This window comes from Mercurialis annua, linkage group LG5 (genome assembly GCF_937616625.2).
Source record: "Mercurialis annua linkage group LG5, ddMerAnnu1.2, whole genome shotgun sequence".
Taxonomy (NCBI): domain Eukaryota; kingdom Viridiplantae; phylum Streptophyta; class Magnoliopsida; order Malpighiales; family Euphorbiaceae; genus Mercurialis; species Mercurialis annua.
The window spans coordinates 18,206,816-18,218,474 of NC_065574.1; the positions used below are offsets into that span (position 1 = coordinate 18,206,816).

General features: G+C 39.3%; 2 protein-coding genes across 2 annotated transcripts; one reads left to right on the forward strand and one right to left on the reverse strand.

Annotated features, from left to right (window-relative positions):
• The first annotated feature begins 311 nt into the window (after positions 1-311).
• Positions 312-4,207, forward strand: LOC126681620 (uncharacterized). The gene is made up of 4 exons (XM_050377166.1): positions 312-402; positions 447-556; positions 3,448-3,674; positions 3,814-4,207. The coding sequence occupies exons 1-4, from the start codon at positions 312-314 to the stop codon at positions 4,205-4,207; spliced, it is 822 nt and encodes a 273-aa protein (XP_050233123.1).
• Positions 4,208-7,532: 3,325 nt separating this feature from the next.
• Positions 7,533-9,739, reverse strand: LOC126681621 (protein MAIN-LIKE 2-like). Its single transcript, XM_050377167.1, has 4 exons — positions 9,701-9,739; positions 8,825-9,098; positions 8,324-8,737; positions 7,533-7,954 (listed from the first exon to the last, which is right to left on the reverse strand). Exons 1-4 carry the CDS (start codon positions 9,737-9,739, stop codon positions 7,533-7,535), a joined length of 1,149 nt encoding a protein of 382 aa, XP_050233124.1.
• Between the last annotated feature and the right edge of the window lie 1,920 nt (positions 9,740-11,659).

The window sequence follows — 11,659 nt, forward strand, 5'->3', positions numbered from 1 at the left end:
ATGTTTTCTAGATTGTGGAAATCATTAGCGCCTCCAAGAATTAAATTCTTTTTGTGGACGACGTTACATGGTAGAGTTCCGTCAAAAGAGTTCCTTCTTATCTGTGGTATTGTGAACATGGAAAATGCTAGTTGTTGTTTTTGCGGTTGTCTAGAGACACAGGATCACCTTTTTATGCATTGTGTTTTTGCTCGTTTGGTTTGGAATGGTGTCCTTTGCAAGATTGGTGTTTCGTGGGTTATGCCAAGCTCGTAAGAGATTTTTTATCGTCTTTGGTTGGACCTTTTGCCGAGATGTAGCTATGCCAAGCTATGGGAATTGTTGTGGATTATTGCGATTTGAGAGATATGGAATTGCAGAAACAAGCGAATTTTTCAGCAAAAGACTTTGGAATCGGAAGATGTAATTTTAAGTGTTTTTGTTAAGACAGCCTTTTACTTTAGCAGTTGTAATATTAGTTTTTCTTATTCAGGCTTGGACTTTTTTAGAAGTCCTGATTGTATCCTTCTTGGATGATTTGCTTTCTCACTTAGTCGTAGCCTTTAGTGTGCAACTAGTTTGCCTCTTCATGTGCGAAAGCTTTGTGTAGTTAAGCGTTTTTTTGCCACTTCTTGTGGCCTTTTATAAAATCTCAATTCATCAAAAAAAAAAACATTGGAGACGGTAGAGACCTTCATCAACGTACTTTAACCTCACAAGAAGTACAATATCCTCACAAGGAGTATTGAGAAGGGCATTGAAATCTCAAAATTTTAAACTAGTTACAAATAAAGAATGAGCGGTTACTGTTTTTTATTTGAAAATGAAACCCACTTTTGAAAAAAAAGAAACGTCGATTGGATTGTACAAATTCTTAAGCTAACTGTTATATTTGCTGAAATAGAAAATTTACAGAGAAAACAGTTTTTGAAATTCAAAGGTAGAGATGAAACAGAGCAACATCAGATAAAAAAGTGCAGATGCGATTGTTCATTATTATTAGAAACGGAAAGCGGCAAGGAAGGAGCTGTGTTGAAAGAAACAAATAACATAGATAGATGTCCAATTTTACCAAGAACTTTAATCTATAAGATCTAATTGAAAATAAAATTAATGGCTTGAAAGATTTTTTTATTTCAATGGAAAGTTCACAGTGAAATAAATAAATAAGAAAAAAGATCATATTTTTACTATAAAAATTGAGGATTTCCTTCTTCGTTTAAGGAATCAAACACAATTAGAGGTTGACATCGAAATTGATAATGTGTGGGCTAATAATCACCCATGGCACCTCAACTTTGGGGGTGCGGGCGCTAAACCCCCCGAAGTAAAAAAACGGGCAGTAAACTCCCTGAACTTTGAGGCGGCGCTCACTAAACCCCTTTTGGACGAAATATGACCAAAATACCCCCGGCGCCGTTTTTTTGGTCAACTGACTTTTTTTTCAAAAAAAAAAATATATAAATAGTGGCGCCACGTCAGCTGCCACGTCACCAAACTACCCTAAAAAATTAAAACACCTAAAATACCCCTAAAACACCCAACCCAATCAAATCAACCCAATGAATTCAACCAAACCACTTTCACCCGAACCGCCATCACAACCACCACCACCGCCACCACAACTGCCGCCGCCACCATAACCACCACCGCCGCCGGGATCCGTTCCTCACTGAGGAACAGATCTGGATCTATTCCTCAGTGAGGAACAGATCTGATCTGTTCCTCAGTGAGGAACAGATCCGATCTGTTCCTCACTGAGGAACGGATCCGTTCCTCAGTGAGGAACGGATCGTGGTCTGTTCCTCAAGTGAGGAACAGATCGTCTGTTCCTCACTGAGGAACAGACCGTCGTCCGTTCCTCACTGAGGAACAGACGACGAGGGATCTGTTCCTCAGGAACAGATCCGTCGCCGGATCTGTTCCTGAGGAACAGATCGCCGGATCTGTTCCTCTTGAGGAACAGATCCCGCGATCTGTTCCTCTTGAGGAACAGATCCGGCAGATGACCGGAAAATTTTTCCGGTCATCTTCAACGGAGAAGATGATCGGAAAAATTTTCCGGTGTGGTCCGGTCGGGTGGAGGTGGTCCGGTCGGGTGTTGAGTTAATCTTTTGATTTAGATTGGGTTGATTTGTTTTTTTTGTCTTTTTCTAAATCAAATTAGGGGTATTTTGGGTGTTTGAAATTTTTAAGGTATTTTACTGACGTGGCAGCTGATGTGACAGTGTCAGATTTTTTTTGAAAAAAAGTAAGTTGACCAAAAAAACGGCGACAGGGGTATTTTGGTCATATTTCGTCCAAAAGGGGTTTAGTGAGCGCCGCCTCAAAGTTCAGGGAGTTTACTGCCCGTTTTTAAACTTCAGGGGGTTTAGCGCCCGCACCCCCAAAGTTGAGGTGCCATGGGTGATTATTAGCCTAATGTGTGAGTATTTAGTTTAAATATGGATTTGTTTCAGACTAATGTCATGATCCTACAAAACTCATAAACCAAATTAACATAGTTTAATAAAAAAGATAAAACACTCATCAATGTAGACGATGGAACCAAAACTCTAAAATCTTTTGGGTTAGTACAAATGTTTTGAAAATGGCAAAACTCAAAAATGATAAGAACATAAAAATACATGGCGGTCATAAAATCTTAAATTTTACCCAAAGTCAAAAAAATATATCAGATACTGAACATTTGCAACACTTATTACTTATGAAATATATTCAAAACAAATTATATAAAACAACATGAGAGATTAAAGTTACATTTTAGGATTTACATGTTAAAAAGTTAGTGTAGAATAGTATTTGAATTAGGTGCAATGGTCAATGATGAGTGTAAAATAAAATTAACTATCTAGAAATATACATAATACAATGTTCTAAATAAGTATTTAACTCTAAATTTCTAGCAAATAAATTTTTAATGTATTTTTATATGTAAACAATTTAAATTGAATATATAAATGAGGATTAAACAAGGGTGTTACTATTCGCCGTCCCGTTTTACTTAACACCGCACAGGCCAAAGACATTTCTGCCCCTCTAGCAAAATTTCAAAAAAAAAAAAATTCTCTCAACTCATTCTAACACACTCGAACAAATACATAAAAAGTCGAGTAAAATGACGGATAACGAGTATAATTCGTCGGCAAACGAGTATCGACGTTCGGAAACAAGTTTTTCCGGCTTTTCCGAGGTAAAAAAATAGTTTTTTTAAATTTTTATTTAAATTTTTTTAAGAGGAACGATTGCGTTTCACGTCCATTCCGGAGGAGTGGACGCCAATTTTCGGCGTCCTCTCTAGAGGAGGGGACGCCGGCGTCCCTCTTTTCCGGCCGCGATCGAAACTTCGCGGCCGGAAATTAATTTTTTTTTTTAAAAAAACATTAAAATAATTTTTTTAAATAATTACAGTGATTTTTTATTGCATATTATTACGATTTTTTAAACGTAATTATTTATGTTTTGCAGGTTCATTTAGAAGATTATGGCGGTGACAGAATTGATTACAGCGATTGGTTTAAGCCAGACCATGGGTTTGATACTAATGTTGAAGCAATTACTTGGGCTAAGAGTACTGCTATAAGGATTGGATTTGAATTAGTCATTTCGTCACATAAGAACGAGGGGAAAAAAAGCTTCTACGATGTGCTCGGGGTGAGCGTTACAGAGGTTCATTCACAGATTTTGATTCATTCGTACGGAAAAATACGAAGACAAAAGCGTGTCAGTGCAAATTTAAAATTATTGTCAAATTAGGAAAGACTGCATGGTTTATACTTACAGATCCTGGTATTTCGAGTACACACAACCATGCTTTAGCTGTGTATCCTGAAGGATACCGTCAGATGATGGGCTGAGTGGCGAGGCGAAAGAAATTGTGCGAGATATGAGTGCGGCACAAGCGAAGCCGTGTTCTATTATGGCAGCTTTAAAAGAAAATGTACCATCTGACAACCCTACAATAAGGCAAGTGTACAACTATAGAGAGACTTTGAGAAAGTCTAGCTTTGAGGCTAGAGATGTGGCTGCGCAATTTTATCACATGGCTCAGCAAAATGATTATGTACACTGGACTCTTGCTGAGGAGGATACAGGTGTGGTGACCCATATTTTCATGGCTCATCCTGATTCAGTGAGACTACTTCGTACGTACTACTGGATCATCGGCATGGACTCCACGTACAAGACGAATAAGTACAAGCTGCCTTTTTTGAGATTATTGGAATGACTCCTTGCAACAAGAACTTCATAATTACATATGCAATTATGAGGGATGAGACTGAAGGGAGCTACAGATGGGTATTGGAGAGACTGAGGTATTTGATTATAATTATGTTATTTAATATTTTAATGATATTCAAATTCAAATTACTTATTAAATCATCGGGCAATAATGCAGGTGCTTGATTGGGGAACATATTCATCCGAGCGCTATTCTTACTGATCGAGAATTGGGGCTTATCAGACCAGTGTCAGAGGTTTTCCCACGTTCTTCTCATCTACAATGTACGTGCCACATAAATAAGGATGTAGAAGATAGAGTGTACAGAATCAGTGGGAAAAACCAAGAATTTGCTGAAATTTTCAAGAATAGTACCTGGAAGAAAATTATCAGAGCGCCAACTTTTGATCAATATAACATAGCTGTGGAACACTTCAGAGATCGGTTTAAAGGTTTTCCAGGGTTGATACAGTACATTGAGGGGACTTGGCTGGGACATAGAGAGAAGTTCGTATCTTGCTGGACGGACTTAGTCCTACATTTTGGAAACACCACCACATGTAGAGTCGAGAGCGCACATGCTCAGCTTAAGCAGTGGCTCAACTCTAGCACCGGTGCTCTGGACACAGTCTGGACGAAGGTCGACAAAGTTATACAGTCGCAGCTGACAAATATTCGGTAATATTCTTGTCGAGTAATATTAGTACTTATATAAATTATGTTGTCATTATTAATAATATAAATGTTTTGCATATTTGCAGCAAAACACTTGAGGACTCCAGACGGACTATTGGCGTCCATCGACGCGGTTTTCCATTTGATAAGCTCTCATGCAGAGTGTCGCATTACTGTCTGGATTTAATATCTAAAGAACTAAGGCGTATGCGAGAATTGAGTACCGATGTCTATGATCGTTGTGGTTGTGTGGTTAGATCAACACATCAGATCCCCTGTGCATGTGAGCTGCGAGCGGTGGTCGATTCAGGTATCACGCACCACTTTTATTGAATACTAATATTAAAAATAATAATATTGTTATTGAAAGCTAATATGTGTTATTTGCAGGTAACCCGATCAGCCTTGACAGTATTCACCCGTTTTGGACGAGACTTGTTATTCTCGGCGATGGGTTGGACACATCTGCGCAAGCCGATTTTGCTGGTTTTCAGTCTGAGGAACATCAGTATTTTCACGAGGTCGCCGAGGAGGTCATGACTAAGGATCCTTGAGTGTTGCGTGATATTTCTCATATTGTTCGAGAGCGACTTCACCCCGAAGACTTAGGCTACATGGAACCGGAAGTGAAAACAAATGTCAGAGGTCGACCAAAGGGGAGCAAATCAACGAAGCGGGATCCGAGTCGTCATGAGTACAAGGACCGTGTACGTGGTCGTCCTAAATCTTCCCAAGGTCAGAAAAATCGTGCATCCGCGTCAGGTAAATTATCATCCACTAATATTCATTATGTACGTCTACTCTAGTAGTATCCTTGTTATTTATAATAATATTGTTTTTATTTCCCGCAGCTGGTTTGCAAAATGCGGAGGTTATTCCAGGATTCCTTTTACCATTTGTTGACGAGCTTGTGGACGTGCGTGGAGACGGCAACTGTGGATTTCACGTGGTGGCAGACTACATCTATGGTGACGAGGAGATGTGGGGAATGATTATAATGAACATTGCAAACGAACTCTCTGCCCACCCTTATTGATACGAGGGTATTTGCATTGATGGGTTGCAAGCGGCCATTACACGTATTAGTTGGGAAGGGGGAGAGTGTGGCCCTCGCTATTGGATGCAGGTATTTAATTGAATTATATAAATTTATCACGAAGTTATTATATTTTTCTAAAAAATGATATTTATATTCTGACTTATTAAATGGATGCAGGTATTGAATGACTTGTTCCCTATTGCCACGATCTTCAATGCAGCTGTTATTTACATACAAGGCGGGACGCTACAACAGACGCGGTTCTCTTCCTTTACTATTCTGCCTTTGCATTCCTCTGAGGTTCACTCACGACCATCGAAGGAGATAGTGATATTGTATATTAGTGGACACGCTCACTTTGTTAGGCTGAATTTACAGGATAATTTCCCTGTCCCAAAATTCCCACCTTGTGGTTCCAGCACAGGGACCATACTGTTCAGTCTTGACATACTTTATATGCTAATAGGAGAGAGCAATGGGATAGTTTGATAGGTATGGCAAATTGAGTTGATTGTAAAATGTTTATTCGGTAATTATGCTGACTGTGTGTTTTATTATTATACGTGTAATATTTTTGAAACCCACAACATATCTAACAAATTAAAATGTTCATGAAATTGCATAAAAACAGAAACGTACATAATATTTAATAAATTCTCTAGAAACTCACATCTAAAAAAAAACAAGTCCATAATCAGAAAAAGAGTACTAATAATATAAACATACAACATATACTAACAGCACTCAATCAGCACTACGCCAAGCGGCAATGACTCTCTCCAAAGTAGTGCTGGCCTCCTCCGTCTCAGTCTCCAACTCCGGAATGCCGTCAAATTCGTAGTGCTGTCTATGTTGGGCGGTAATCGTGCTGACTTTTCCGATGAAATGCTCGAACTCGGTGGTCACCAGCGTCATCCACTGTAATACCATAAATAGACAAGTTAATTCAATATGTTAAATATATGTAATATTCACTAAATTATAAAATAAAAACTTACATAATCGTTGTTGCTGTGGGGAGGATGTGTTCGTGGAAGATCTCTGCCAGGAAGGACACGGGGATGCGAATGCCGCTCGAACCAGTCCAGGTACGCTTGATGGCATCCTCCAGCAATAACATGGGCTTCCTCAAATCCCATTAACGGCAGCTTGTACATGGTCGGAAAAGCGTTCCACATGTCAACCGCAATTGTCACACTCATGTCCACAGAGTACTTGAGTGACTTCCTGGACCTAACAGCCCCTATTGGCCGACAAATTGGCACAGGTACAGTCTGCACATAACCCAGTTGTCGCATCACCCTAGAAGGCATGTATGGCTCGACAATGTCCCGGTACGCTATCCACCCATAATATGCAGTGTGCTCTACGCTGGCAGCAGGCTCGCCGCCAAAAGGGAGCCATGTGACCTGTTAAAAAATCACAAGACCAAAATTAAAATATAGCGATCGTAATAAAATCAAATTTAACTAATAAATTAATAAATTTACATACCTCCTCAGCAGTCAGCAGGTCCAAACGAGCTCGCAAGGACCGAAGTCGGGTGGCTGAACACTCTGACGCAGTAGCACTCCAGCTAGAAGGTCGAGGATGATGAGACTCGATCAACAGCCGCTCTCACTGGGGTCGAAAGCATGGAAAGTACTCATAAATCCATGTCTGCAGCAGTGTCAGACACCCAGTCAAACCCGAGCAGTCTCCTCTCGATGAGATTCCAAGCTGCCGATAGAGATAAGCAAGTGTAGCTGAGCTCCAGGAAACTGTACTCGTATCTGTGACTCCATCCCGCACCTCCCATATGGTTGCAGGTCTAATCCGATGGCCACTCTTTTCAGTGAATAAAGTGCAACCTAACGTCAACCAGATCCAGGCTATCGCCTCCACCTCTGCAATACGGCCATGCCTACATAAGCTGATGATCGACTCAATCAGCACACCTCCCTGGGCAAAATGCTTGGTCATCTTACTCACCAGATCCTCTGGTGAAATACCTAAAATCTGTACGCAGTAAGCCATCAGCTGAGCCTTATTCGGCTGACCTGAAAACATAATTTTGCAATTTAAATTAATATCACGCAATAGGTACATTAAATTTCTAGAAAAAATTGGGCAGTACTTCCCCTAAAAATGAGTATCACCCATTTTCCAGGGAAGTCCTGCAAAGAAATTACAATTCACAAACCAAAACACAATCCACATTAAACAACTAATTTGCCTAAATATTTTATTAAATAACCTAAAATAATTAACTTATCCTAAATAACATTAAATTTACCTAAAATAATAATGAGACCTAATTAAACAATTATTAAACCTAATAAATACAAAATCTCAAATTAAATATTTTAACAATAAATTTTAATTTTAACGCAAAATTTAAATGTGAAAAATATAATAGAATATCGCACCTGAAACCATAGCTCCACCAACTGGAATGCGAAGAATATGCCACACGTCATGTAATGTGATGGTCATCTCCCCGAATGGCATGTGAAAAGAGTTTGTATCTGGCTGCCATCGCTCCACAAATGCAGAAAGGAGCGGGATATCCAGATGATCAAACATGATAAACGGGAGATGTGATAACTCAGTCCCGTCTATCAGCACCTTAACCTCCTCTGAGGCCGTCTCATACCATTGTCTCTGCTTCCGAAGAGCTCCATGTCTAGTCTGACACTTCAGCACGCCTCTGTCCGCCCCATCCCATAACCTAGAAGCGACATGTCCGAGAAAACTAGGAATAACAGTGTCATCCTCGGGTCCATCAGGTACTGGACCAGTAACGGTCCACACGTCACCCTCTTCGGGTCGTCTGTTCGACCCTGAAAGTAACATTAAACATAATTAAATTACATTTAAATTTTTTAACAACATTATTAAATTAATTAAAATCATTTAATTATATTTACCCGATGACGAGTCGCCAACGAACCGACCACCTGCACCCTTCTTCCGTTTAGAAATGTAAATTTTTTCACTTGGCTCGTCCTCTGAGCTCTCGAAATCATCAGACTCTCTAAGATCATCAACAGACTTGCGTCTGTTATCGGGAGAAGTATGCGTCAGTTGTGTCGGTTGTTTCTTCCGTCTAGCTGAAGCAGAAACTTTACGCGTAGTAACGCGACGGGCTCCCGACCCCCCTAATTCTGGGGCCAAACACGACTTCCCCCTACGCTTTCCGCCCTGCAATTGTAAAAATTTAAATATAAGTTATAGAAATAATATATAATATATATTAAATCGAATAAATTTCTAAAATTATTTAACTTATTTAAAATAATTATTTATTTTATAAGTATTTTTAAAATAAAAAATAATTATTAATTTTATATTTTTTTAAAAAAATATATAATTTCCGACTGCGACTTTTTAGACGCAGCCGGAAAAGCTGCCGTCCGGCGTCCCCTCTGGAGGAGGGGACGCCGGACCTGTTGGTCCCCTCCGGAAGAGGGGACGTGGGAAATCCACGTCCCCTCTTCCGGAGGGGATGTGTGTTTTCACGTCCCCTCCGCTGGAGGGAACGTGAAATTTCATGTTCCCTCCGGAAGAGGGGACGTGGATTTCCCACGTTCCCTCTGCCGGAGGGGACGCCGCACGTTTCCTCCGGAAGGGGGAACGTGGGAGATCCACGTTCTCTCTTCCGGAGGGAACATGCGATTTCACGTCCCCTCCGGAAGAGGGGACGCCGTTTTCCGGCGTCTCCTCCTCCGGAGGGGACGTGAAATCGCGACGTCTATTTTAAAACCGATTTTAAAAAAAAATCAAAATTTAAAAAAAAAACTTACCGGGGGTTGTCGATTTTCATCTCGTTCGGAATCCGACATTTTCGTAAAATATGAATTTGAATATGGTTGAATGAGTTGAGAGGATTTAGGTTTTTTGTTTATGATTTGATTTTCTATTAAAAAAGTGAAAAGGGTAAAAATGTAATGTGTCTGTGCGGTGCTAAGTAAAAAGGGGCAGTGTTTAGCAATCCAGTTAAACAATTTGGTGCGAACCGTCTTTATGGAAGTGGCAATGATTTTTAAGTTTTTTTTTTATTTTTGACTTTTTAGGTTTTGGTTAAATTTTCATGTGAGAAAAGACACTCTAATCAAGTCTATAAGTCATATATAAAATTAAAATATTAAGAAAATCATGGAATTGATTCTAAAAATTAATCTAGTATACGAATACCACAACATAAACTGAATTTTAATATTTTGTATATATGCACCTTAACTTTTGGAAACTTCTTTTTGTTGTTTGGCATTTGAAATTTGTTGAAAATGTGGAAGGACGGATTTTTTAGGACGAGTCGGTGTTTATACATTTGGTCTTTTGAACATTTGTGTAGGTGTGAAATTCTAGAGAGTTTAGTCTTGATAAAAATCAAAATATTATGAACCGAGTTCTATGAAATTCGCACACCGAAACGGACCTCGGAACGAACCGAAAAATATGAATATACTTTATTACCAACAATAAAGGAGATATTAGAAGACACATTTTTTTAAAAAAAAATAAGAATCACATTCTTAATTAAAAAGTATAATCCTATTTAGAAGACTCAATGATAAATTAATTTATATGCCAAATATAAATCTTTTTTCTATTTAGATTTTATTCGCCTGAAAATAATCCGGACTCTAATTTTTGAATTTATAATCGGGATTGGTTCGAGATTTGATGCTTTAACAGACCAATGAAAATATTTACAGGGCTTCTTGGTTAAAATACTTAACCACGTAATATAAATAATATTAATCTGATTCATCAAAAAAAAATATTAATCTGGGAGTTAAGGAATCTAGGCGAGATTAATATCGAAACTACTCCTAAATTAAAGATAATCCGGAGATTGCGGGATAAAAAGTACTGGGCTTGGTTTTTGATTGATTGATTTGTAGATACATAAATAATAAAGCTCTGAGCTATATATATCCCTACAAAATCAAGTCTCCTAATCCAATTCTAACTAATATTCATAAGAGAAACACTCCTAATGAGTTTCAAATTCCTATTAAAAATAAAAAGCTAATCTGAAAAGGCTTTTAATTGGGCTCCATTCCCTTAATAAGCCCATGCGATACTCCGACCCATAATTTTCTAGGCCGGTGTAACACAATGCCCCCAACAAGTCTGAAATACTTATTTTGGGCTTGTTCCCTTCAAAAAAGGCTCAGATCTAATACTCCTTGGTCCAGACTTTTCGGCCCGAACTCTGACTCAGCAAAATTTAAAAAGTGCGCACTTATAAACGGTTCGGTACCTCCTTTGATACCACATCACCTCCAGCTGTTTCCTATGATGCCACGCACTAACTTCCTGAACTCTTCGGCTTCTACTGGTTTTGCATTTTTAAGAAAAATAGCAAGTCATTTGCTCATTATCTACTTCCTCTGCAATTTCCAAGATTTTCTCTCTTCTCAGCAATCTCGAGCTCTCTGCATCTCTCTCTTGGTAAGTACTCGTCTTTATCTTTTTCAATCGCCCTTCTTTCGATTCGCCTAACAGGGGCACTCCCTTTTTGTAGTTACCATGGCTGATCCTAATGACGCTATCGCCGCTCAAGTCACCGAGAAGATCGCCGAGACACGCGCAGCTGAGCCGAACACAGATTTCCAGGTAATAATCGATGCTGGTGATAACCAACAGTGTGTCGGTCCTATCCTCATTTCACCCAGCCAATTGTGCGAGCTTGCAACTAGAGCTGGCCATGGGCTGGGTCAGCCCGTGACCCAGTCCGGAACCGGCTCGGTCAA

Excerpts from the sequence above, each read along its gene's own strand:
- LOC126681620 (XM_050377166.1), top strand. The coding sequence starts at position 312 with ATGGGAATTGTTGTGGATTATTGCGATTTGAGAGATATGGAATTGCAG. Across the intron at positions 403-446 it reads AGACTTTGGAATCGGAAGAT|TTGTAATATTAGTTTTTCTT; the intron begins GTAATTTTAAGT and ends TTACTTTAGCAG. Across the intron at positions 557-3,447 it reads TAGCCTTTAGTGTGCAACTA|GTTCATTTAGAAGATTATGG; the intron begins GTTTGCCTCTTC and ends TATGTTTTGCAG.
- LOC126681621 (XM_050377167.1), bottom strand. The coding sequence starts at position 9,739 with ATGTCGGATTCCGAACGAGATGAAAATCGACAACCCCCG. Across the intron at positions 9,099-9,700 it reads ATGAAAATCGACAACCCCCG|GGCGGAAAGCGTAGGGGGAA; the intron begins GTAAGTTTTTTT and ends TTACAATTGCAG. Across the intron at positions 8,738-8,824 it reads CGTTGGCGACTCGTCATCGG|GGTCGAACAGACGACCCGAA; the intron begins GTAAATATAATT and ends TGTTACTTTCAG.